Source organism: Dromiciops gliroides, chromosome 1 (genome assembly GCF_019393635.1).
Source record: "Dromiciops gliroides isolate mDroGli1 chromosome 1, mDroGli1.pri, whole genome shotgun sequence".
NCBI lineage: Eukaryota > Metazoa > Chordata > Mammalia > Microbiotheria > Microbiotheriidae > Dromiciops > Dromiciops gliroides.
The window spans coordinates 30342389-30367137 of NC_057861.1; the positions used below are offsets into that span (position 1 = coordinate 30342389).

General features: G+C 46.1%; 1 protein-coding gene across 7 annotated transcripts in view; it reads right to left on the bottom strand.

Moving 5' to 3' along the window:
• The window catches only part of CAMKK2 (calcium/calmodulin dependent protein kinase kinase 2), a 74843-nt gene that overhangs the window by 8537 nt on the left and 41557 nt on the right, over window positions 1–24749 (bottom strand). For 3 of the 7 annotated variants that reach the window (XM_043977372.1, XM_043977368.1, XM_043977367.1), the window contains exons 8-15: window positions 16434–16455; window positions 16237–16325; window positions 14719–14918; window positions 13752–13805; window positions 11860–11933; window positions 10619–10706; window positions 9117–9245; window positions 4526–4626 (exon numbers count right to left, since the gene is read on the bottom strand). In XM_043977372.1, coding sequence (XP_043833307.1) covers window positions 4526–4626; window positions 9117–9245; window positions 10619–10706; window positions 11860–11933; window positions 13752–13805; window positions 14719–14918; window positions 16237–16325; window positions 16434–16455 — 757 coding nt within the window. Of the gene's footprint in view, window positions 1–3989; window positions 3992–4525; window positions 4627–9116; window positions 9246–10618; window positions 10707–11859; window positions 11934–13751; window positions 13806–14718; window positions 14919–16236; window positions 16326–16433; window positions 16456–24749 lie in introns of all 7 variants that reach the window. The other 4 variants (XM_043977370.1, XM_043977369.1, XM_043977373.1 and 1 more) reach the window with 2 other exon arrangements.

The window sequence follows — 24749 nt, forward strand, 5'->3', positions numbered from 1 at the left end:
AATCTGTATTATCAGTGCTGGGTCCTCAGCACTGCAGGCCAGTCCTCCTGCTCCCCTCTAGTGCTGCCTGCAATGAACCATCCCTCCTCCTCTTCCTCCCAGAACTTGGATCCCCACTCCTGCGACCCTAGGCTCTGATCAGTGGACATTTACCCTTGCTGTCCTGATCTCTGGCTCCCACCAGTCCCTTCCCTCTTCATTCCCCACACCTGTTCAAAACACTCCTCCCTGGGGCAGCTAGGTGGCACAGTGGATAGAGCACCGGCCCCGGAGTCAGGAGTACCTGAGTTCAAATTCGGCCCCAGACACTTAACTAGCTGTGTGACCCTGGGCAAGTCACTTAACCCCAATTGCCTCACTAAAAAAAAAAAGAAAAACAAAAAACCACTCCTCCCTGGCACCCCTTCCCCACCCCCACCATAGTCCCCTTTAGAATGTGGATTCCCTGAGAAGAGAGATTGTCTTTCTTACATTCTTTTTTTTTTTTTGGTGAGGCAATTAGGGTTAAGTGACTTGCCCAGGGTCACACAGCTAGTAATAAGTGTTAAGTGTCTGAGGCCAGATTTGAACTCAAGTCCTCCTGAATCCAGGGCCGGTGCTCTATCCACTGTGCCACCTAGCTGCCCCTGAGATTGTCTTTCTTAATTGTGTTTATTAGTGTATCTTAGCAGAGTGTCTAAAACAGAATAAGACTTTAAATACTTTTTTGTTCATTCATTCACTGCTTCCCACCTTAACTGCTCTAAACATTTTCTTTTTCCCCTCAAGCCTCCTAATTCACTGTCTCCAATTCTTTGACAGGTTTCATATTTCACAGAGAAAATTAAAGGCATCCATCAGGAGATCCCTTTCCTTCCCACGTCTACACCTCAAGTCCCTCAACATTACCCTCGATTTTCTCCTCCTTTGCTCGAGTCTCAGAGGAAACCACGGTTCTTCTAGCCAAGGTCAACCACTCTACCCAGGCCTGGAATCCCACTGTTCCCATTCAATCTTCTTTCCTCTGCTTAATTTTTAATCTCTTTATCCACTTGTCCCCTCCTCACCTCACATCCCTCCGATGCCATATTCCCATTATCTCCTCCTTCACTCTAGTCCCTGATCACAGAGATGGCCCTTTCCCTTGCCAAGGCCAACCCTACTACATGCACCCTTGAGCCCGTCCCTTCGCATCTTCTCCAGCAGATTGTCCCCACAATCACCCCCTCTCTCATTAATCTTCAGTCTCTCCCTATCTACTGGCTCCTTCCCTGCTGCCTATAAACATACTTGTATCTTCTTCATCCTTTAAAAAAAAAAAATCCCCCAGCTAGACTCCATCTGTATTTTCTAACTCTGTTGTCTCCCTTCTCACTCATTTCTAGACCCTCTCACGGTCTGGTTTCTGACCTCATCACTTAAGTGGGACTGCTCTCCCTAAAGTTCCCAGTGATCTCTTAGTTACCACATCTCATGGCCTTTTTTTTTTTTCCTCTCCATCCTGATCTCTGACCTCCCTGCAGCCTCTGACACTGTCCATCACCATCTAGCTCCGCCTTTGTACCCCAGGGGTTCATGGCCCTGCTGGCTCCAGCTCCTCCTAATCCTGATCAGCCTTTCTCATCTTCTTTGTTAAATCATCATCCAGGGGGCGGCTAGGTGGTGCAGTGGATAGAGCACCGGCCCTGGAGTCAAGAGGACCTGAGTTCAAATCCGGCCTCAGACACTTAACACTTACTAGCTGTGTGACCCTGGGCAAGTCACTTAACCCTCATTGCCCTGAAAAAAAAAATCATCATCCAAGTGTTGTTCCCTAACTGTGAGTGTTCCCCAAGACTCTGTCCCCGGCCCTGCCTTCTCTTCCTGATGACCGCCTCTACGCAGATGACTCTCAGATGGATATATCCAGCCTTAGCCTCTCTCCCAAGCTACAACAGCCTATTAGATAGCTCCGGCTGTATGTTCCAGACATCTCAAACATCACAAGTCTAAAAAGAACCTGTTATCTTTGCCCCCCCCCAAAACATCTTGCTCCTGAACTTCCTGTTTCTGTGGAGGGCACCACTATCAGTCATCCAGATTCACAACATCAAAGGAACTTTCAACTCCTCATATAGCCAGTCAGTTACCAAGTCTTGTCAGTTCTAACTCTGACATCTGCCCCCTTCTCTTCACTCACACAGCCACTTAACTTAGGCTCTTGTTATCTTCTGTTTGGATCGTTACAATAGCCTCCTAACTGATCTCCCTGCCTCAAGGCTCTGCCACCAAAGTGATTTCCCTAAAGGGGATCTCACCGGATCATCCCTCCCACACTCAGGAAACTCCAGTGCTTCCCTGTTACCTCAGTGGTAAAATGTGATCCTTTTTTTTTTTTTTTCAAAAACCTTGTTTGGCATTTAAAGTTCTTCACACCATGGCCCATTCCTCCCTTTGCAGGCTTCTTATATATTACTGCCTCCCAAACTCTCCGGTCCATTTGCTGTTCCTCATGTTGCATTTCCCACCTCCATCTCTTTGCACAGGCAGTTCCCCTTGCTTTTTCTCCTCGCCTTTCCCTCTGAAAATAGCTGGCTTCCTGTAAGACTCAGTTTAAATGCCACTTTCTGCTGGAGACCTTCCCTAGTTCCCTCAACTGCTAATGCCTTCCTCTCTAAGGTTACTTTGTCTCTTTCCTATATGGATCTTTTACTTGCCTATTTATACACATGTTGGCTCCCCTACTGGAGTGTAAGCACTTTGAGGGCAGAGAAGCCTTTGCTTTTGTCAATGGGTCCCTGGCACTTAGTACAAAGCCTGGCACACAGAAAGCACTTAACATCTGTTGACTGATTGGGTGGATAGAGAGATGACCTCTGAGTCTGCCCAGAGAGTATCCCTGCCTAAACTTGATTCTTCTTCTGACTCATGCTGGCTGTGTGACCTTGGGCAAGTCACCTCCCAGTGCCCTAGACAATTTTCAATAAGTTACAGAGAAGGTGCCAACCTGCACTGATAGCATAAATCCCTCACTAGGAGTTCCCTAAGCTGATGAAATAAAATAAATATTTTGTATTTACTTATTTGTATAATACAAGAAACATTTAGTGAGTGCCCACTATGTCCCAGGCACTGTGCTAAGCAATGGGGATACAGATAAGAAAAGGAGAGTCCTTGCCTTTAAGAAGCTGACAGTCTAACAGGGAAGACAACAATAGAATGGAAGCTCCTTGCAGACAAGGACTGTCTTATTTTATTTTGGTCTTTGTATACCCAGTGCCCAGCAGGGTGTCTGACACATAGTAGGTGTTTGATCAATGTTTGTTGAATGAATGAACAAGCCTCCAGAGGGCCTGTGCTGGCCTTCAGGCAGGGGCTACTGCTTCCCTGTCATGGACTGGGACTCCAGGCCCCAGGGAGGTCCTTCCTTGGGAAAAGATAATAGCTATCATTTACATAGTTTTGCAAAGCATTTTATAGATGTTAGCTCACTAGGTCCTCCCAGCAACCATGTAAGGTAGGAGTGATCTTGATCCCCATTTTACAGATGAGGAAACGGAGTCAAACAGACATTAAGTGACTTGCCCAAGGTCTCTCTCTCACACACACACACACACACACACACACACACACACACACACACACACACACGTAAGTGTCTGAGGCAGGATTCAAAATCAGGTCCTCCTGACTCCACTCTGGACACTATACCACCTACATAGCTGTCTAGATTTCTCCTTACTCCATAGTCTACAACGAAGTCTAAAGTTCTACCACCTGTGATTCATTCTTTTGGTTTCTAAAGACTTTTTCTTTGTCAAGAACCCCACCCTAAGAGGGATCCTTGTAGTGAGGATTAGCTGACTGACAGCTGACTGAGAACAAGGCCACAGAAGGATAGGCCATAGGCCGGAAGCCAAGAAAGGAATGGAGGAAGAAGAAGAAGGGGCAGATAGGATGGGGCCAAACCCCTTCATTCACAATATGGCCCAAGCTGGTCCCTATTGGCTTCATCTACCAAGAAGTGCCACTTCTTGGTAGGCACTTGATAGGCAGAGTAGGGTTCATGGAACCATAGATTTAGAGGAAAAAGGGTCCTTAGTGGCCATTGATTCCAACCCTCTCACTTTACAGATGAAGAAGTTGAGGCTAGAAAGCTTGAACACTCACACAGATAAAAAGGAACTGAGGTAGGATTTGAACCCAGGTCTTTCTGATTCCCAACACTCTACCCACTATGCCGCCCTGCTTTGCATTCCTGCCTCCTCCTCCCCTGAGATTTAAGGAGGCTTCTACATGTCATCTTATCAGGAGTGAGGCACAAATCCTTTCTCCCCATTTCACAGTGAAGAGTCATGTGACTTACTCATGGCCGTGAGGCAGATGTTCCCAATGCCCAGAGAGGACCCCTGCCCATAGATGACAAATGAAGCCAGAGGCCTTCTCCTTCAGGGCCCCTGTGAAGGCTGGAGGGGGAGCGAGGGAGGGAGGAAGGGGGAGAGGGAGAGAAGGGGAGAGAGAGAGAGAGAGAAGGAGGGAGGGAGGGAGGGAGGGGAAGGGCACTCACGTGAGCAGGTTTCCAGGGGCAGACAAGGAGCGTTCTTCCCGCCGGCTGCCCTCAAAAGGGTTCCCAAAAGATCGTTTGCGGATCATGGTCTTCACCAGGATCTGGAGAGCAAGAGAAGAGTCTGTTCATGGCTGCTCAGGCATTGAGGGCAGCCGGGCTGCACCTTTTCCTCATGCTCCTCGGTCCCCTGGACCCCTTGAGCCTCCCCGCCATGACAGCCGCAATTCTACCTGATCAGAGCTCTTTGAGCAAGAGACCTTGCTCCTGTTTGGGAGAGATCCAAGCAGGGACCTAGCAAGAGGCACTCCGTTACCGAGTCTGGCCAACCCTTCTTACAAAATGCCCCTCATTTTGGGCACGGTGTTTGGCAAATACTAGGTGCTTAATAAATGCTTGTTGAACGATTAATCACTTCCTTTACAAGGACCATTACTGCCTCTCTTTCTGGACTCTTATCCCTCTTACCTTAATTGTTCCATAACAATCCCATGTAACTCAATTCCCTGATTCTGTTCTCTTCTTGTGCAATGAAAGGCGATGTGTATGGGTGAATAGAGTGCCGAATTTCTAGAGGAGGACCTGGGTTCAAGTCTCAACTCAGACCCTTACTCGCTGTGTGACTCTGGGCAAGAAACAACCTCTCTGGGTCTTAGTTTCCTCATCAATGCCAGGAGAAGGCTGGATTCAGTGACCTCAAAGGTCCCTTCCAACTCTAAATCTATGAGTCTAAACCACCCTGTCAAGGATCCACTATTTTGTCAATGTGTGTTGGGGGCGGGGGAACTTTACCAATGCAGATTGCGACCCTTTCACCCCTTGGGAGCTAGTTACTACGGTCAAAATTTATACAACTCACACTGGTACTTCCCCCCCGCCATCTCACTAAGAACACATCTGAATCTTCAAGTTGAAAGTCTACCCGTGTCTCCTCAAAACTAAGCATCCGCAGTTCTTCTAGCTGGGATTTATCACTTCGTTTCAGAATCCCTCCTCCCCAGGATGTCCTGCAGTGTGTCAATGTCCTCCTTAAGGGCAGTGTCCTGATGGATGAGGATATCTTAGAGGGAGCCTGACCAATTCTGAGTCCAACATCATCTCCTTTCTTCCGGATTCCAGGTTTATATTAAAAAATCCAGGGGCAGCTAGATGGCGCAGCGGAGAGAGCACCGGCCCTGGAGTCAGGAGGACCTGAGTTCAAATCCGGCCTCAGACACTTAACACTTACTAGCTGTGTGACCCTGGGCAAGTCACTTAACCCCAATTGCCTCACTAAAAAAAAAAAAAAAATCCAACAATCGACTATATCAGTGTTTTTAGCTGCTATACCACACTATCAATTTACACTGAACTCATGGTCCCCTGTGACCCGCCAGGCTTCCTACATCCTGTCCTGGTGCTGACTGTTTAGACCTATATGCAGGACTTTACATTTATTCCCATTGGATGTGACTTTGTTAGTTCTGACTGATAGGTCTAGCATGTCAAAATCTTTTTGAATCCAAAATCTGTCACCTCCAATACCGCTCTCCCTCCCAACTCTGTGCTGCAATCTGCACATCTGATTCTTTTTAATTAAAAATGTCTTTCATTTAAAAATTAACAATCTTAGACATCTCTGCATTCCCTTGATGCCTTCTGCACAATGGGGGCTCATTCAGTGTTTTTTTTTTTTTCATGGATTAATCCTCTCCAGGTAGCCTAGGAATTGTAGACAAACAAGGCAGCTAAGACTGCTTTGCTTGTCCTGCAGGAGGTCATTCCCAGGCCTCCAGCTTCTAATTTCTTCCCTTCTATTATTTCCCATCTATTCTTGCATATATCTGGTATATACCTATAGACATGTTTTCCTTGCCCATTAGAAAACGAAGTCCTTGAGAGCAAGGGACTCTTTTTGCCTTTGTGTGCTGAGCCGAGCACAGGGCCTGACAGGATAGTAAGCCAGGCATTAAATGTTAGCTGACTGAATGCTTTTTGCACGTTGGAGGAAGACAGATGGAGGAGGCATATGGTATCAGGACCACGGACAGGGAGCTGTCCAAATTGAGAGAGCTGAGGTCCCACCATTTTCCTTAGAGACTTGTTGGGGAGAGAATTTAAGACTTCACCAGAGGGCCCAGCAAACCTAGCTCACAGGAATCAAAAAATCTGAGTTAGAAGGGATCTTGAGGGTCATGTACCCCATCTAATGCTTGAATAGGAGTCTGTGACTCCCAGATGGCTGTCTAGACTCTGTGTGAAGATTCTGCCTCTGACTGTCACTAGCTATTCTACACTGGGAAAGTCACTTAATTTCCCTTGGCCTTAATTTCCCTGACTGTAAAATGAGAGGGATAGTCCAGAGCCCTTCCAGCTCTGGGGCTAGAAGCCTGTGAACTTCCAGTGAGGAGGAACCCACTATTATATAGCGATTTATGGTTTACAATCAGAACAACCCTGGGAGCTTGGTGTTATTCTTATCTCCATTTTACGGGTGAGGAAACTGAGGCAGAGGTTAAATGATTTGTGCCCAGAGTCACACAGCTAGTGTCTGAGGATGAATTTGAACTCGGGTCTTCCTGACTTTAAGCCCAATGCTTTAATTTGAGCCTCCAAGCCCTACTATCTCCTGGGGGAGTCCATTCCATACTGTTGTTGTTTTCAACTAAACTGTTAGAAATTTTTTCCTAACCTCAAATCTAAATTTGCATCTCTATAAACTGCCCCCCCCCAATTGTTCCCATTTCTACTGTCTGGGGTCAAGAAAGAAAATACCTTCTTCTTCTTCCAAGGGGCAGCCCTTTCAATAGCTGAACACTGAGGTCATATTCCCCACTTCTCCCCCACTCAAAGTTGTCTCTTCCAAGCTAAAACACCCCCAGTGCCCTCAAGTGATTTTCTCACAGCACAGAGCTGTCCCTGTCCCCTCTTCCCCAAGCTACCCCATGCCATGTCCTGCTGGGCTGGTGCCTTCTGGATGCTCACAGACATCTCCAAGGGTCTTCGAGCTCTGCTTAACTGCCCAGGAGATGGGGAGCAGACCCCTTCCAAGGCACGGCAGTGAATGGCTACTCCCAGCAGCCTCTGGGGTGGAGAGCTCAGGCCCACAGGCTTTCCCCGGGGCTGTTCAGAGCCCCAGGATCCACTTTTGATCAGGACCCAAACACCCCATACCCGATGCCTCCCCTTCCCCAGGCCGGGGTTGTGCCCACAGCCACAAACTGAAGAACCCCGAGGGACGGCATTCAGGGGCCCAGAGCGGGCAGGTCCACACCACCGGGTACCCAGGGGAGACGGAGAAGAGTGAAGAGGTGGGTAGGTTTTAAGTTGTGATTGACATGCAGAGACCCTACAGAAAGAGAGAAGGATGTTCATGAATTCCAGGCCCAGGAGATTCGAAGGCTGGGGGGAGGGGGAGAGAATGAGTGTGTGAGGAGGCGAGGGGGGTGGGGTCCGGCAGGTGCAGAGCTGAGCGAGTGAAAGTTAGAATCTGTCCTTTTCCTCCACCTGACCAGGGAAGGTACTCCAAGCTGAGCGGGGCTGCAGCAGCCCTATCGAGACTGACCCTAAGGCCCCTCAGTCAGATCTCCCGTCTGGTCTGACAAGCCATCCTTATGACCCCACTGGGTACCCCGCAAGGGAAGGTCGGAGATCTGATGGGCAGATTGGCACGTTTCTGGCGACCCCACGGGAGTTTCCCCTTATTGCATTTTCACAGCCATTCTCCAATGAACTGGGGAGCAAATGTCCAACCTGGGTGCCAGCTCCCCATCCTGAGAAGGTAGGGGGCTGGGCCCCCCAAGCTCCTCCAGACCCCCCTTCTGGGATGAGCCTGAACTTGGGGCATCAGGAGACCCCACAGCAACCTCTACTTGGGAAATTGAGAGTCACGTCGGCCGGGGCAGAGGGGGAGACCTGTCCAGGCTTCTTCAAGAGAGGCAGTGTAGTGCTTAACATGCCCACAGTATTCCCTTGCAGCCAGGGAGATTTCAATTCAAGTCCCTCCGATATATACTGGCTATGTGACTCTGAGCCAGTCACTTAACCAGGCAACTCTCTGAGTTACAGAAAAGGTGCCAACTTGTACTGGTAGAGGCAATTTCCTCATTTGGGAGTTTCTTATATCAATGAAATTACAGATTCGGTCCCTATCCTTACTTTACCTCCAAGTGAGAGCCCTGGCCTCTCCCTCTCCCTCTCCCTCTCTCTCTCTCAAATAGTGGAAAACTACTCAGGGTCCTCAGCAGGTCTTGTTAATCCACTTATTCCAATGAAGGCTATTTTGAGATTTGACTGTGTCAGCCCCTCCCTTTAAGTGGTCTACGGCTCCCTCAAAATCTCTCCAGCTCACAACCCATGTCCTTCCATCCACCACCCCATCTCCAGTTACTCTGAGCATGAAATTCAGGGTTTCCCAAAGTTAGCACCCCTGTTTCCAATCTTACAGAAATGGAGGTGGGGGCTCCGAGACAAAAGGTGGTCAGTCCCCTTCGGTCTTCGTTAGCCAGGAGGCTAAGACCCACCCCTGAGTGCCTCTGGTAGGCTCTCCCTCTCAGCGGCTCCTGCCTTTCCTTCTCTCTCTGTCTCTGCTCTCAGTGGGCTCTGCCCGCCTTACCACGGTCGCCAGGCTGGGGATGTGTTTGACGGAGTTCTCCACCTCCTCTTCCGTCACCTCCACCAAAGTGCAGTTCTCATCCTCCGTTGGCAGCGGCTCCGCCCCATGCCTCGTGACCCAGGGGTGTAGCTTCAATGAATAATAGGAGGGGTGAGGGGCGGGACGCACCTCCGGGAGGACGGAAAGCAACACGGATGACCTGCCGGCTGGACAGAAGGGGCATGCGGGGAGAAGGCCAGAGAGAGCATGACATGCAGGCAGGGGGGCCGGCCGGGCAGATGGATGGTGGCAGGAAGCAGGGAGGGTGGGGGGGAGAATCAGAAGGAAATATGGAAGGAAGGGGAGGGAGGACCACAAGATCGCAAACACTCTGGGCTTATCTCCAGATCCGTTGGGCAAAAGCCAACTTTCAATCTCGCTAAGGCCAACCACAGGGGAGAATTATTACTGCCTTGGCTCCTGCTTCCATCTTGTAAGATCTCAAGCCTGCCCCTCTGCCACTCAGGGCCCACGATACCTTGGAGAAGTCACTCTTCTCCGAGCCTCATCTTGCTCACTGTACAATAAGAGGCCAGACTACCTCTGAGGTCCCTTTGAGGTCCAGATTTATGATGTCATGACGATCCTATGAACTGTCTCCCCATTTCACAGAAGGGTACAAACAAGGCCAGGGAAGCTATAACCGGGCCCAAGGGGCTGGAAGCCGTTGTCAGCAAAGCCTGAGCCTCTCTGGTCTGGGGCTTTCTCCCCGACTGCCTTTGCACAACACGCCACGTTTCAGTTTCATTCCACCTCCCTCAGACACAATTTGGGATTCCAGAGTGGCTTCCACATGCTGGCTAGGGATAAGGCCCTTCCCCTGCCCAGATCTCCTGGGCAAGCAGCTAGTCAGACAGAGGCCCCTGCTCCTCTCTGGGGCACAGGGCTGTGTCTGGGAGCTCCAGCAGGGGCAGGTGAAGCTGCTGTGATGATGCATCCCAGGGCATCCTGGGAAGCTCCCCTGCTATACAGGAGGGAGAGAATGAGGCCTCAGCTGGCAAAGCCCGGCTCAGCTCACCAGTCCAGGGTGCTCCCCTTGGAACATAGGCACTAGTGCTCTCTCTCCTGCCACAGGGAAGGTGAGCGGGATGGGCCCAACTGAACGGCCGCAGCAGTTCGAGCTGAGCACAAGGGGTGGGGGCAGCAGCCCGCCAGGCCTGGGATGGGGGCACACGAGTGGCTGGCAGACGGGACCACACGATGCCATCGACACTCCCTTAGTGGCTCAGGACGGCCCAAAGGTGGCACAGTGTAGGAGGACGGGAGCGGACGCAGATCAGCTCCAGCCACTGACGCCAGCATGGAGCCGAAGTTGGGGCAGAGGAAGCAGGGGCTCATGCCCCAGGGGAGGTCAGCCAAACACGTCGAAGCACATAGGACAGAGACTAAGCCACATGATGTGCCTGCTGCCCTGGTCCACACCCCATCCCAGCAGCCCCCGTGGCTGTGCTGGCCGTCCGTACCTTGATTTCTGGGACGATGATCCTGGACTCGGGGTTCTTGTCCAACATGCGCACAATCAGGTCCTTAAGATCATCAGCAATATCAGGTCTGGGATGGAGAAGACAGTCAGTCAACCACCACATTGACAGACATTAAGTACCTACTGTGTGCTGGGCATTGTGCTAGGTGCTGGGGATATCAGTACAATGACTGAAATAGTTCCCCCCCCCACCCTGAGGAACAAGGTGGTGGCAGAAGCCACATTCTTTTCCCTTGGGAACTGCCGGACTATGAAGATGGGAGGGTCTACTTATCTACAGGGTCCCAGCTGCACAAGCCTAGTGCAGACTATCTGGTACCTGTCTTGTTGTTTGTCCTTCGTTCTCAAAGAGGACCATGACATCAGGGTGATATCATGACATGCAGTAGAATGGATTTAAGTGGTGGAGGGCTGTGCAAGACCACCAAACTCACTCTCTCCTTCACAGCCATCTGGGCCCATGGGCCCCGGATATTTAAGGCAATCGACTTGCCCAAGGTCACACAGCTAGTGTCTGAGGTGAGATTTGAACTCAGGCCCTCCCAACTTCAGTGCCGGGGCTCTATCCACTGTGCCACCCCGCTGTCCCAGCACCTGTCTTAACTCCCAAGGACGCACAGGGAGTCCAGCTTGGGATGCAAACAACAAATTATGTCATCTGGAGGGGGTGGGAGGGCTTCATCCTTGACATATTAAGGGTCTTCTGAATGCTCTGGGTTCAGTGTTTCTGGAAAATATTATGACTCAAAAAGACAAGTTCAGGAGACCCCTTAACAGCCCTTAACAGCCCCCAAACACATAGGAGCAGCTAGATGGTGCAGTGGCTAGAGCACTGGCCCTGGGGTCAGGAGGACCCGAGTTCAAATCTGGCCTCAGTTATTTCCTAGTTGTGTGACCATGAACAAGTCACTAAACCCTGATTGCCTCAAACAAACAAAAGTAAATATATACAGTATAAAATATAAAAAGAATAAATACAAGGAGGTTGGTGGGGAGGGCAGTAGCACTTGGGGAGACCATGAAAGTCTTCTTATAGAAGGTGATGCCTGAAATACATCTATGGGTAAGGAGAGATGGTGTTCTAAATACAGGGAATGGCTTATGCAAAGGCATGGAGATGGGAAGTGGAGGCATTAAGGGCCAGAATTAGAGTGGGTAATCTTGTGAATAAAAAAAAGGGGACAAATGTGAGATGTGTTAGAGGTTTGGGGTGGTACTTACTGGTCTGGGAACTCCAGGGCCTGGCTCTTGATCTTACTATGCAAAGACAAGATCCGTTCATCCATAAATGGACACTAGAGAAAAGAGACAAAGAGGGAAGAATCAGTTGACTCCAATGGTATGCCAAAGCCAACACGTATAGGCTCTAGAGAGACTGTGGTTAGATTTTTATGTGAGCGTTTGCACCTTGGGAATTGGCTCCAGATAGCTGGTGGTTAAATTTTCAGTGTGAGCATTTACACCTTAGAAATTGGCAAACACTACAGATCAGGGCTCAATTTATTGTTCTATTAATTGTCCAGATTTAGGAACAGAGATGGAAAAAATGTTAATAATGCAATTTAAGCTTAAAAGTGTCTTGTGCATGTTTTCCCTCCCAGAGAGCTGGTTGTTAAAACATTTACCAGCAAACCCTTGGCTGACTCCCATACATCTCTTTAGGAATATTCAAGACACTTTTGTGTCAAAAGGACCATCCTCTGAGTCTGGGTGGCTAGGATTATTCCTTGTGTCACAGATGGGGAAACCGAGGCAGGTCCAGAGCAGGGGCAAAAACGACTGTCCCCCAAATCTTGGGAGAAACTGAAGACATCAGTGGCTAAATTGTCCTACTAGACTTTTCCATATGACTTCTGAGTGTCTTGTTTTCCCCATTTCACCAAAAGAAGGCCCTTCTCTACTTCCTCCCTCCCCAAAAAATGACACTGACTCTCACAGTGCCTAACTCTCATATGCCTGTGATTTTTCTTAGCCGGGACCAACAATTTCACCTACATGGGGAGCCCTCAGCATGGAAATTCTCTTCCCCGATGCATTCATCTTAGAGCTCTGTCTGGAGTACACAGGGTCATATAACTAGATGTGTCAGAGGCAGGATTTGAACTCAGTTCTTTCTGACTTTGAGATCATCTCTCCAGCTCTTATACCTGGCTGCCCCACATGCTCACTATTAATAACTGATTCATTCAAGAGATGGTAACTGAGCACCTAGTACACACAGGACCCAGTGTGAGAAGCCTTGGGGACAAAGGATGAATAAGACAGGGGCCCTGGGCTCTCACAGAGCAGAATCCCGTTAGTGATCACCATAGACATTGGTGTGGAAAGTGACAGTTTGTACAGGGCTTTCTATCAGGTCACTGCGTGGAAAAGGCCTTTCTGGCCCCCTCCCTGCCAAGGGTCGCATCCAGAGAGCATCGCTATCCCTCCTCAGAAAGCAGCTGCCTTCCTAGGACCAGAGATTCAAACTTCCCTGGACAGAGGATCAAGGGCACAAATGGGAAAGGGCGCCCTTCTGCATCCTCGGATCTCGCTAGAGAAACGGGAAAAATGGCTGCCTGAAACCACGATAGCAAGAACAAGAACAATGATGATGGTGATATTACCGGCTCGCGTGTATGTAGCGCTTCACAAATATTATCTCACTTCATCCTCCTGACAGTCCTGGGAGGCAGCCCATTTTACAGATGAGGACACGGACTCAGCCGGGTTAACTGACTTGCCCAGAACAACATAGCTTATAAGTAAGGGTCTGAGACTGCATGTTGACTCATCAGGTCTTCCCCAATCTAGGTCCAACACTCCAGAGCCAACACTGTGGCGCACCCTAGAAGCCTATGAAGGTCACAGTCTCAACTTGATGAACGAATGCTAGATTTTGAGGTAAAGGACCTGGGTTCAAATTCTGGCTCTTCTACTTACGATGTCCCTGAAAGGCCTCAGTTTCCCCATCTGTAAAACGAAAGGGTCGGACTTGGTGGCTTCTAAGATCCTTCCCAGTTCTATGATTTTATGAGAGTGAGTGCTTGGTGATGAGAGGGACAGCACTGCTTCCTTCCCCAAACAGATTAGGTAGGAGGTGGGGGAAGGAAAAAATGCGACCACTGACTTACCTGGCCAAAGACAAAGCAGTAGAGAGTCACTCCCATGGCCCACACGTCCAAAGCCTGAAAAAAAAAAAAAAAGAAGATGCCCTAGCAGGTGGGGTGGGGATAAATGACAATAGCAGCAGCAGAAACATCTGGCATTTTTTTTTTTGAGGCAATCAGGGTTAAGTGACTTGCCCAGGGTCACACAGCTAGTGCCTGAGACCAGATTTGAACTCAGTTCCTCCTGACTCCAGGCTCAGAGCTCTGTGCACCATGGCTCCACCTAGCTGCCTCAACTTCTGGCCTTCTTAAAGGACCTTAAAGTTTACAAAGCACTTCGTAGTAGAAATAGTCTCCTTTTAGCCTCAAAACAACTTACTGAGGAAGGGACACTACAACCATGAATATCTCCCTTTTACAGATGAAGAAGAAGTCTCAGAGGTAACTTGACTTGCCCAGGGTCACAGAGCAAGCGTCAAAGGAAGGATTTGAAGCCACGTCTTCTTGACTCCAAGCCCAAGCTCTGTTCACTGACCTGCATCCCCTCAGTCTCACAGGTGACCTTTTGCCTTATCTTGTCTAGAAGCAGGCTTTCATGCTACGTCCCAGCCAACTCCACATCATGCCACCTACACTCCAGCCACCATCCTCACCTCCCCCTACAACACTCCCTAACCTCGGACCCTGCTCCTGAGTCACCCAGCTCTGCTAGATGAGCTGCTTCTTCATCTTGCCCAAAACCAGCTCTTGTGACAGCTCCCAGCCCCCTTCACACCAAGATGCCACCTTGGTCCCCCCTTCTCCAGCTCCCTGTTTTATATGTTCCCCTATTAGAATGTAAGCCCCTGGAGGGCAGGGATCTTCTCGCTTGCTTGTACTTGCCTCCCTGGCATTAAGCATACAGTAAATGCTCAATGAATGCTTTTTCTATCTAGCTAAGCTCTTTACAATGGATGGGACGCATCCATCCCCACCCACCTGCCCATACTACCTTCCCAGAGAAGATCTTTCGGGTCTCAGACAGCGTTTCAGGGGCCATGAAGGCGGGTGTGCCCACGGTGTTGGTGAGGAGGGCATCGGTGCCCTTGAATTCATTGCTCACGCCGAAGTCGGCGATCTTGATGTGCCCGTCCTCTCCAACCAGGAGGTTGGAAGGTTTGATGTCCCGGTGGATGATCTTCTGGTAATGCACTGCGGAGGGAGTGGGGCTCACGTCAGACATAAGATAACATCAAAAAAGCTCAGACACTCACAGAACTGATCAAGTGTTTCCCCAACTCTAGCAACCCCAGAGCACTAGTAGTATTGTCCCCATTCCACAGATGAGGAAACTGGGAAGCTACAGTGAAAGCAAAGTCAAACAGCTGACCAGTGGTAGCCTGGACTCAAAACCAGATCTCCTGAGACCAACACATGTGCTTTCTCCACCTCCTCAAATGGGAAAAATGTGTCAGGGAAGATTCCAAACTTCCTCAGGGATAATCAAGGCTGGCCAGGAGTCTGGAAGCCTGTACCTTATTGCAAACTCCTCAAATTATCCTTCTGTTCCCAAAACTAAGTGTTAAAGTCACATTGGATTGATATTGCTTTCACTGACCTTGGCTCCCAGATAAGAGAGACCTGGGAGATCCAAGCACATTCTCATGAGACAATTAGGTCGACCAACTGGGCCAGGCCTGAGTTCAAATCTAACTTCAGACACTTGTTAGCTGTGTGACCCTGGCCAAGTGACTTAACTTGTCTGCCTCTGTTTCCTCAACTGTGAAATAGGAATAAAAATGACACCTACCTTCCCAAAATTGTTGTGAGGATCAAATGATATATCTATATGCACTTAGTATGCACTTATTCATAAATTCTCCCTTCCTTCCATTTACAAAATGCCTTGATTTAAGGAGAAGCTTATTAATTAAATACCCAAGATTTGTGGCTGGTTGGTTTGAAGTGTAAACAAAGGATAATCCATATCATATCTTACTAATTGTTCTTCCCTAACGATTGTCCACCTTTCAATCCTTTGAGCTTTTAGCCAACCATGATGACCTCAGTGCTTTGTAAGAGATATCCTGACTTTTATTCACCCAAGATTTGTCTTTGATTTCTGACCGTAATGGACAGCTAGAAGGCACAGTGGATAAAGTGCCAGGCCTTGAGTCAGGAAGACCTGAGTTCAAATCTGGCCTTAGATACTTACTAGCTGTGTGACCCTGGGCAAGTCATTTAAACCTGTTTGCTTCCGTTTCATCAACTGTCAAATGAGTTGGAGAAGGACATGACAAACCACGCCAGTATTTTTGCCAAGAAAACCCCACGCGGGGTCACCAAAAGTCAGATGTGACTGAACCACAACAAAAAAAATCTGACCAGAAGTAGTCACTGCAGAGCCTGGAGCAGTTTATGAATATGTCTTAGAGAATGTTCTCCTCATAAGGAAATTCAGGAAACCCCAAAATGCTTCCACCCCCTGATTACCCTACTCTCCTCTCAGACTTATTCAAGACTGGCTTACAGTATTCAATGCCTTTGATCAGATCTTGGAAGTAGAATCGGGCCTGGTCCTCAGTCAGTGGCTTGACTGTTGGTACTTCCATTACAGGCCTGAACATTCATCGACCAAAAAAAAAAAAAATCTAATTAGTTTGATGTAATTACTCCCCTCCCCCAGCCTCTTTGCTCACAGCCCTCAGCTTAGCCTGAAATACTCACCCCTGATTGACCAGTTCAAACACTGTAAGAAAAGAGAAAGTGACAAATTAGGAGCTGGTCCTTCTACAATCTAGTCTTATCCTCCCCTCCCCTTCACAGCCCACGCCCATGGCCAACTAGAGTTCACTTTATTCTGCCAGTTTTCCCCAAAATACCCTCAAAGTTTATACCCATTAGGGGATGGGAAAGCAAAGGGGAAGGAATTCCTCCAAAACGGAGAATTAAAATGCCTTTAGCTTCCCTGCGCACTTGTTATTCTCAGGAAAGGAAACACATATTAAAATCCGCCTCTCCACAGCACTTTAAGGTTCATAAAAGCAACAGCCCAGGTAGGTGGGTAGTGCGGGTGTTATCTGCCTCATTCCACTGTAACGATTGGAATAACGCCACCTGCTGGATACTTACTGTAGAGGAGTTCTGCCCATGAAGGGAAGGTCTTTGAGGGCAAGACCAGGAGTCAGGAAGTGACGCGGGCTAGTGGGAGGAGGAAGGAAGAGACTGGCGCTCAGTCTCGGGCTCTTTCCTCTGGACTCTGGCGGAGAAGGGAGCTAGAAATGTGCTCTCCCTTTAATAGATAGGAATCTAGACCTTTCTCTCTCTCTTTACCAAATTCTTATTCTCCTTAATAAATGCTTAAAAGTCTAACTCTTGCTAAAGCTTATAATTTATTGGCGACCACTCATTAGATATTTTAGACAGTTTAGCTAGAATTTTAGCCCTTAACAGATGGCTGACCACGAAGAGGAAAGCTAACCCTCAGTCTTCTTCTGATCTGCTGGTTGGGTAAGAAATTTCCCCTCCCTCTCCCTTTAACTGCTAAGTACTGGTGTACTGGCTGTGTTTTCCTTCAAATTTTTTCGAATGGACCTTTTAAACTCCCTAATTATCCTATTTTTGATTTTGGTCTGTTTAACCAGACAAATGGGAGATAAGATCATGTTAATGCTTTGTTTTTGTGGATTTTCTATTTTTCTTTTTATTTTTGTTAAAAGAGCCAGCAACTTACTCACACAAGGAAATATCTCTCCCTCTCCCAACCATGCTTTTTCAGAGAAACCTGAAGAGATTCCCGCAGCTTTTCCCAGTTCTAACACTAATTGTTGCTCTAATTTTGCATGCCTGGAGGCAATGACCCACCCTCTAGAAGCTTTTAATCCCCTAGCACCTGGAGGCAAAGTGGGGGAAGAGGAATCCAGGCCTGAGTTCAAAATCAAGTCTGATTCTAATTGCTCTGGTCCCTCCCCTCCTCTCCAAACCCCACCCTCTACTCCTCCCATGGCCAAGCCCATTGCTTCCCTGGCCCGGGAAGTCCAAAGATCTAATGCGCATGCTCAACTTTCTCTAACTGCATTTGCAGCTTCAGGCTCACCCCTTCCCCAGCCTGGCTGTGCTTCTGAGACAATTTTAGAAAACCCTTTAAATTCCAGATATGCTCGTTTTGTTCATAATTTTGCTAACCTGCTTTTGTCTTTAATTAGTAATCTTATAAAGCATTTGTATGGTGAAAAGCCCGACAGACAATATAGAGGGGTTAAAGAAGAAAAACTTAAGCTGAATAAGAATGACAATCAACATAGTTCAAGACTCTGCTTCTTTTGCCATGGAAGGGTATATATTTTACAGAAATGTAGAAGTCAGCAGCAAGGTATTGATATGAGTATTGGGGATTTTAGATATCGGAATCAAAAGTGTTCTGAATTCACTCAGAGTAATAATGTCAGTTCAGAGGTTACATAGAATTTCTATGCTATTACACATACATTTTGAAATTAATGGTATGGGTTTATTTTCGTAGAGATTTTCATGCATTTGAGATTGTGTTTTATACTTAGTTTCTAAAACAAAGAGAATATTTGTAAAAGCTTTTTATAGTCATGTGGTCCAGTTTATATTTTATAATACTCTTATTGATATTAAGTTCATATTCATTTAGATTTCCCTAGTTTGAATTTCATTGTCTTTTATTGTTCCACGTGTATCTTCTTCTATTCATTCATCTATCTAATTTTGAAACATGGTTTTGATTTCATAATACAATGTTAATTCTAGGAGTATTGTGCTCCCATATTCTGAGTTGTTTGTTTTTGTTATTTTTTCTCAACTGATTATTTGATCAAACTCTTTAAAGCATTTCCCTGGCAAATTGGTTGCCATGGCAAGTGTAAATTGATTCTAGAAGTATTATTTTTGATAAGCATATTCCCAAAAAAAAAAAAAAGAGGGGAACATTTGTAAAAGTTTTCTTTTTTCAAAAAAAAAAGTTCTTTGAGATTCTGTTGTGCTTTAACTTGTATTTAAGTATGTTCTGATTTTTCACAAAAGTAATTGTATACTAAGTAAAAAAAAGGGTATTATTTGAAATTGTTGCATAATTATATATTATATTTTGAGTCAAGATGTATTCACATTTTTTGCAATCATTTATTATCCTCAATTTTAAATCCATATGAGACTTGGATTATGGGAACTTATCATTTAAGACATTAATTGCCTTTATTCTGAGTTATCAGATGCCAGTTGGCCAAGATGCCATCCAATCACAAGAGGAATACATGCAAGAGCAGACACTGAACTGTCACATGAGGGGAGACATGCATGAAGTCAAGGTATGGCCGAGGGAACGGCTTTTGACAAATGTTGAGGTTGGATTCTCTTGGTTTAATATTTTATTCTCTTTTTCCCCACAATATTGTACAGATGGCTGGAAGTATTCATCCCACCCATCTCACTTCTACACCTGGCTTCTATGCTCCCTCCTATATGCCTGATGCCATGGACATCTCAATCCCATGCATCTGATTAAGTCTGACTCAGTTTCTTCCAATATGTTTGGTGGCATGGACATATATTCCATCCACCTATTTTAAGCCTGGCATACTGTATGGGCAGTACATATTGCTCAAGTGTGGGAATGCTCATATCCCATCATTTCTCTGTTCTTTTATGGTAACCCCCATAATTATCTCAGGTGTCATGATAAATACAGTGTTGAATTTGGCCTTGACACCTGTTACCAATTATATTAGATTTTTTAATTTCTCATAATGGCATGAGGATAATTAGGCAGATGATGCAAAAAGTGATGAAACAAAGATAAAAAATTATTTTTAATAATTAATATCGCAGCAATTGTCTTCTCAATTACCCTCCATAAGGGGGGGACTATAGTAATATTATAATTTTAAAGAATGGTTCAATTTTTGTTTTATTATATGTTTCATGTATAACAACTAAGATTCTGAATTCCCTTAGACATGTTTTTGAGAACTTTCATTGTTTGATTTGATTATTGACAAAGCTATTTTAAAGTTGTGTTAAGCTCAATTTTGTAGGAAATTTTCCTGGCTGATTACCAGCATCCACACATCAACCCCTGAAAAGACTTCCATTCCACGACTACACCTAGAGGACATCTGAGAAAAGACTTTCAGAGACTTTAAATGAACAGTTTTGATTTGTTCTTTTTGTTGGTTTTTTTCTCTTTCTGTTATAATATACACCATCTGTAACATGTATTCTCTGCAGAGGCCCTCCCTTTGCAAGACTAATGTCAAAGCGTCGGTTCATGAGGACAAAAAAAAAATTGCCCCTCTGGACAAAACTTTCCTCTCTTCCTTTTCTATATTGTTGTTCACATATTATTAGTTAGCAATAGTTATCATATTGTTTTTACTGTTCCGTCAAGGAAACATTTTGTTTCTTGAGGAACAACAGGGGGGACTGTAACGATTGGAATAACGCCACCTGCTGGATACTTACTGTAGAGGAGTTCTGCCCATGAAGGGAAGGTCTTTGAGGGCAAGACCAGGAGTCAGGAAGTGACGCGGGCTAGTGGGAGGAGGAAGGAAGAGACTGGCGCTCAGTCTCGGGCTCTTTCCTCTGGACTCTGGCGGAGAAGGGAGCTAGAAATGCGCTCTCCCTTTAATAGATAGGAATCTAGACCTTTCTCTCTCTCTTTACCAAATTCTTATTCTCCTTAATAAATGCTTAAAAGTCTAACTCTTGCTAAAGCTTATAATTTATTGGCGACCACTCATTAGATATTTTAGATAGTTTAGCTAGAATTTTAGCCCTTAACACCACAGATGAGGAAGCTGAGGCTCAGACGTAAAGGGATTTGTCCGTGACTAAGTCCTCACCTGTAAAATGAGCTGGAGAGCAAGCTGTAGTGTATACCTGCAACTGAATATTACTGTGCTATAAGAAATTACGAGCAGGTGGATCTCAGAAAAACCTGTGAAGACTTACATGAACTGATGCAAAGTGAAGTGAGCAGAACCAGGAGAACATTGTACACAGTAACTGCAACATTGTGGGATGATCAACAGTGAATGATTTAGCTATTCTCCACAATACAATGAACCAAGATAATTCCAAAGGACTCGTGATGAAAAATACTAGCCACCTCTAGACAAAGAACTGATGGAGTCTGAATGTGGATTGAAGCATATTATTTTTCACTTTCTGTATTTTTTTTCATGTTCTTCCCCGCTTTGTGTCTTCTTTTATAACATTACTAATATGGTCATATACTTTGCATAACTGAACATGTATAATCTATATCAAATTATTTACTACCTCAGGGAGGGAGGAGAGAAGAGAATGGAAGAGACAATTTGGAACTCCAAATTTTTTAAAATGAATATTAAAAACTGTCTTTACATGTAACTGGGGAAAATTTTTTAAAAATATATTATTTGTAAAATGAGCTGGAGAAGGAAATGGCAAACCACCCCCAGTATCTTTTCCGAGAAAATCCCAAAAGGGGTCAGGAAGAATAAGACACAACTGAAACAACTCAAGAACAACAACAAAAATGCCCATAGCATCGATTGCATAAGAAGGATAATTCAAATCCAGGTCTCCTGACTCCAGCCAAGTTTAACAGCCACCTTTCCCACAGTAGGCTGCTATCGTCTGCCACAATACAGTGTACCCTCTCCAAACCTTAAATATAAAAATGATGTGTGCCAGGCAACTACAAGTTAGTACAAAACACCAGTGACCACAGCTGAGCGTGCGATGTCAATGTGTTTTGGAAAAGACCTTAGAGAAGAAGACAAGAGGAGAACTCAACCAGGTGTCTGAGCAGCTGGCGCATCACAGAGACCGGATCTGGCCCACATTTCTCAGGGTTATTTTAGTCTTTATGGCTAAGGACTGGTTTATGAAACCTCACTAATGTCCAATTCCCTCCCTGCTTCCACCTCACTCCACCCAAATACTGTAAACCATCCAGGAGTGAGTGATTTTATCTGTATAAAACCAGCCCATTTCTGGCCCAAATTGTTAAATAATTCTAGGGACTTCAGATGGGGATGAAGGGGTGCAGAGAGATTCAGGTTATGATGATCAAACCTTCGGGGCCCCAAGACAGCCAATGGGGGAGTAAACAACAACAAATTTGGAATCAGAGACCTGGGTTCACAATTTGGTATAGCTAGGTGGTGACGTAGTACACAAAACACCAGGCCTAGAGTCAGGGAGAACTGCATTCAAATGCAGCCTCAGACACATACTAGCTGTGTGAGCCTGGGCAAGTCACTTAACCTATATTTGCCTCAGTTTCTTCATCTCTAAAATGGGAATATTAATAACACCTGGATCCCAGGGTGGTTGTGAGGATCAAATGAGATAATAATTGTAAAATGCTTGGCACAATTCCTGGCACATAGCAAGCATTATCTAAATGTTAGCTATTATTCTTCTGAGAAGGGGTCCCTAAGTTTCATCAGACTGTCTGAAGGGTCCTACGCTAGGGCAATGAGTCAGATGTAGAAATTAAAGTCTAATATTCTATGATTTTATTTAACAAACACCAAGCACAATAACCTCCCCCCCAACACCCCCCAGAGGTAACTGACACCAAGAGAAGACCTCCATGTAATAACAAAAACCTGGATGTGAAACATGGTACAGGAAGAGAATGGTGCATCACTGCACCATTGGGAAGGATGAATGAAGAATCCAGAGAAACACAAGAAGACTTGTAGGAACTGATGCAGACTGAAGAAAGTAGAGCCCAAAAAAACAACCCATACAAAGAACAAGACAATATCAATAAATTCATCATGGTTAGGCATTCAAAACCTGGGTCAAACATATTGGACAATATTCATACTAAACCATTAGAGTTATCAGACACATCCTTTCTTTCTGTTAATGGGTAATGTACATAAGTGTAAAGTGACATGTACTATGTAACTCAGTTGTGTTATTATTAGGCAATTTGGTTCAACTCTTAGGGAGAGAGGGGATGTATACACCATGAGGCATAGTGGGTAGGGAACTAGACTTGGAGTCAAGAAGACCTGGGTTTGAATCTCTCCTCCAGTACTTAACTAGCCTGGTCAGTTTCAGTTTCTTCATCTATAAAATCAGTACAGCTAGGTGCTAACTACTATGAATAATGAATCCCCTGAAGTGATCACATGGACTTGAATTCGAATCATTCAACGTTATAATTATGTAAAAGATGATCATTCATTCCAGCCAGAGGAAAATATGAGGGGCAGCTAGGTAGCGCAGTGGATAAAGCACCAGCCCTGAATTCAGAAGGACCTGAGTTCAAATGTGGCCTCAGACATTGACACTTACTAGCTGTGTGACCCTGGGCAAGTCACTTAACCCTCATTGCCCTGCAAAAACAAAAACAAAAAATCCACAATATTCCAACTACTCCTCTAACATTAAGGCCAAATTCCCAAAGCAGAGGAAAATGTGATACAAATTTGAATAATGCAACCACTTCAAGGGACTCATTATTTGCGCTAATCAGGACCTAGATATATAACAGATTTCCTTCATAGGATTTTTTTTTTGGGGGGGTGAGGAAAGCTCTTAGCAATAACTCACATTTATAGATTTATAATTCTCTTTAGGCTTCATGATCATAATTCACCATTTTTATCAATGAGCTGCATTAAGGGACAGATGGTGTGTGCTTTTCAAATCAGGAGATGACAGGAAGCGGGGTGGGATAGCTAACACTCTGGGATGACAGAATTAAGGATCCAAAAAAAACTTGAAAGCCTACACTTGGGCTGCTCTGGCCCCACAAAAAATCAACTTCACAAGTATAAGAAGGGGAAGAGATGTAGCTGGGCCACAATTCTTGTGCTCATTGACTCATATGAAAAAGAGCTGGGGGTCATAGTGGTCTGAAAGCACCATACAACCTACCATGGAACTGAGGAAACCAATGGGATCTCAGGCTATATGACTAGGGGTCTAATGTCTAGAACAAGAGAGGTGAGCAGGCTGCTGCTCTCTGCCCTAGACAGAGAACATCTCAAGTAATGTGATCAGCTCTGGGCATATTATAGAAATTACAGTGAGATGGGTGAATAGTATACAGAGAAGGGGGAGAGGACTGGAGACAGTGTTGGGCAAAGTTGAAGCAGCCAAAATGATTTAGTCTGCGGACAAGAAGGCTGGGGGAGGGTTGGGAAGGTAGGGAAGTAGGAGAATATTATGGTTCTTAAATTTGAAGGGCGATGATATACAAGCGTGGGTTGGACTTGGTGCCCAGGGGGAATAACCAGGAGCAGCAAGCTACAGTTACAGAGAGGCCGGTTTCTGCTGGATATTATAATAATAACTGGCATTTACATGTGTTAAAGTTTGCAAAGTGCTTTACGTATGTTATTTCGTTTGAGCCTCACACCAGCCTTATGAGGTAGGTACCGCTATCATTCTAATTTAACAGATGAGGAAACTGAGGCCAAAAGAGGTTAAAGGACTTGCCCAAGGTCACACAGCTAGTATGTGTCTATGGCAACACTCAAACTCAGGTCTTGTTAAGGCTATCACCCTATCTACTGGGTCCCTTAGTGGGTGCCTCTGAGAAAAAAACTTCTGAACAGTGAGATCTGTCCAGAAGAGGAAGGGGTGAGCTCCAGGAGCTGGTGAGTTCCCCACCCCTAGAGGTCTCTGAGCAGAGGCTGGGCAGTCAGGGGTATTCTATAAGGGAGACTGGGCACTTCCTGTGTCTTCGGCCAGGTGATCTCTGAGGTCCTTTCCTGCCCTGGGATGCTGGGGTTTCCAAAGAGGAGTTTCCCAAGATGCTTTGAGTAAGAGCAGACTCTTGGGACTACGTGGCCAGTCTCACGAGGAGACGAGTCCCATCTGGCATTCTGCACAGTGAGCTTTCTATTCTCCCCGTGAGTGGGGATGATCCACAGTGTTGAAAGCACAGGCTGCTGCCTTCTCCCTCATCCCGCCTCCTTCCCTCCACTCCCAGGACGCTGAATCCTCCCTGCCCACTGTTATCTGGCGTAGACTCAGGAAACACAAGTTCATTTTCACATGAGCCCA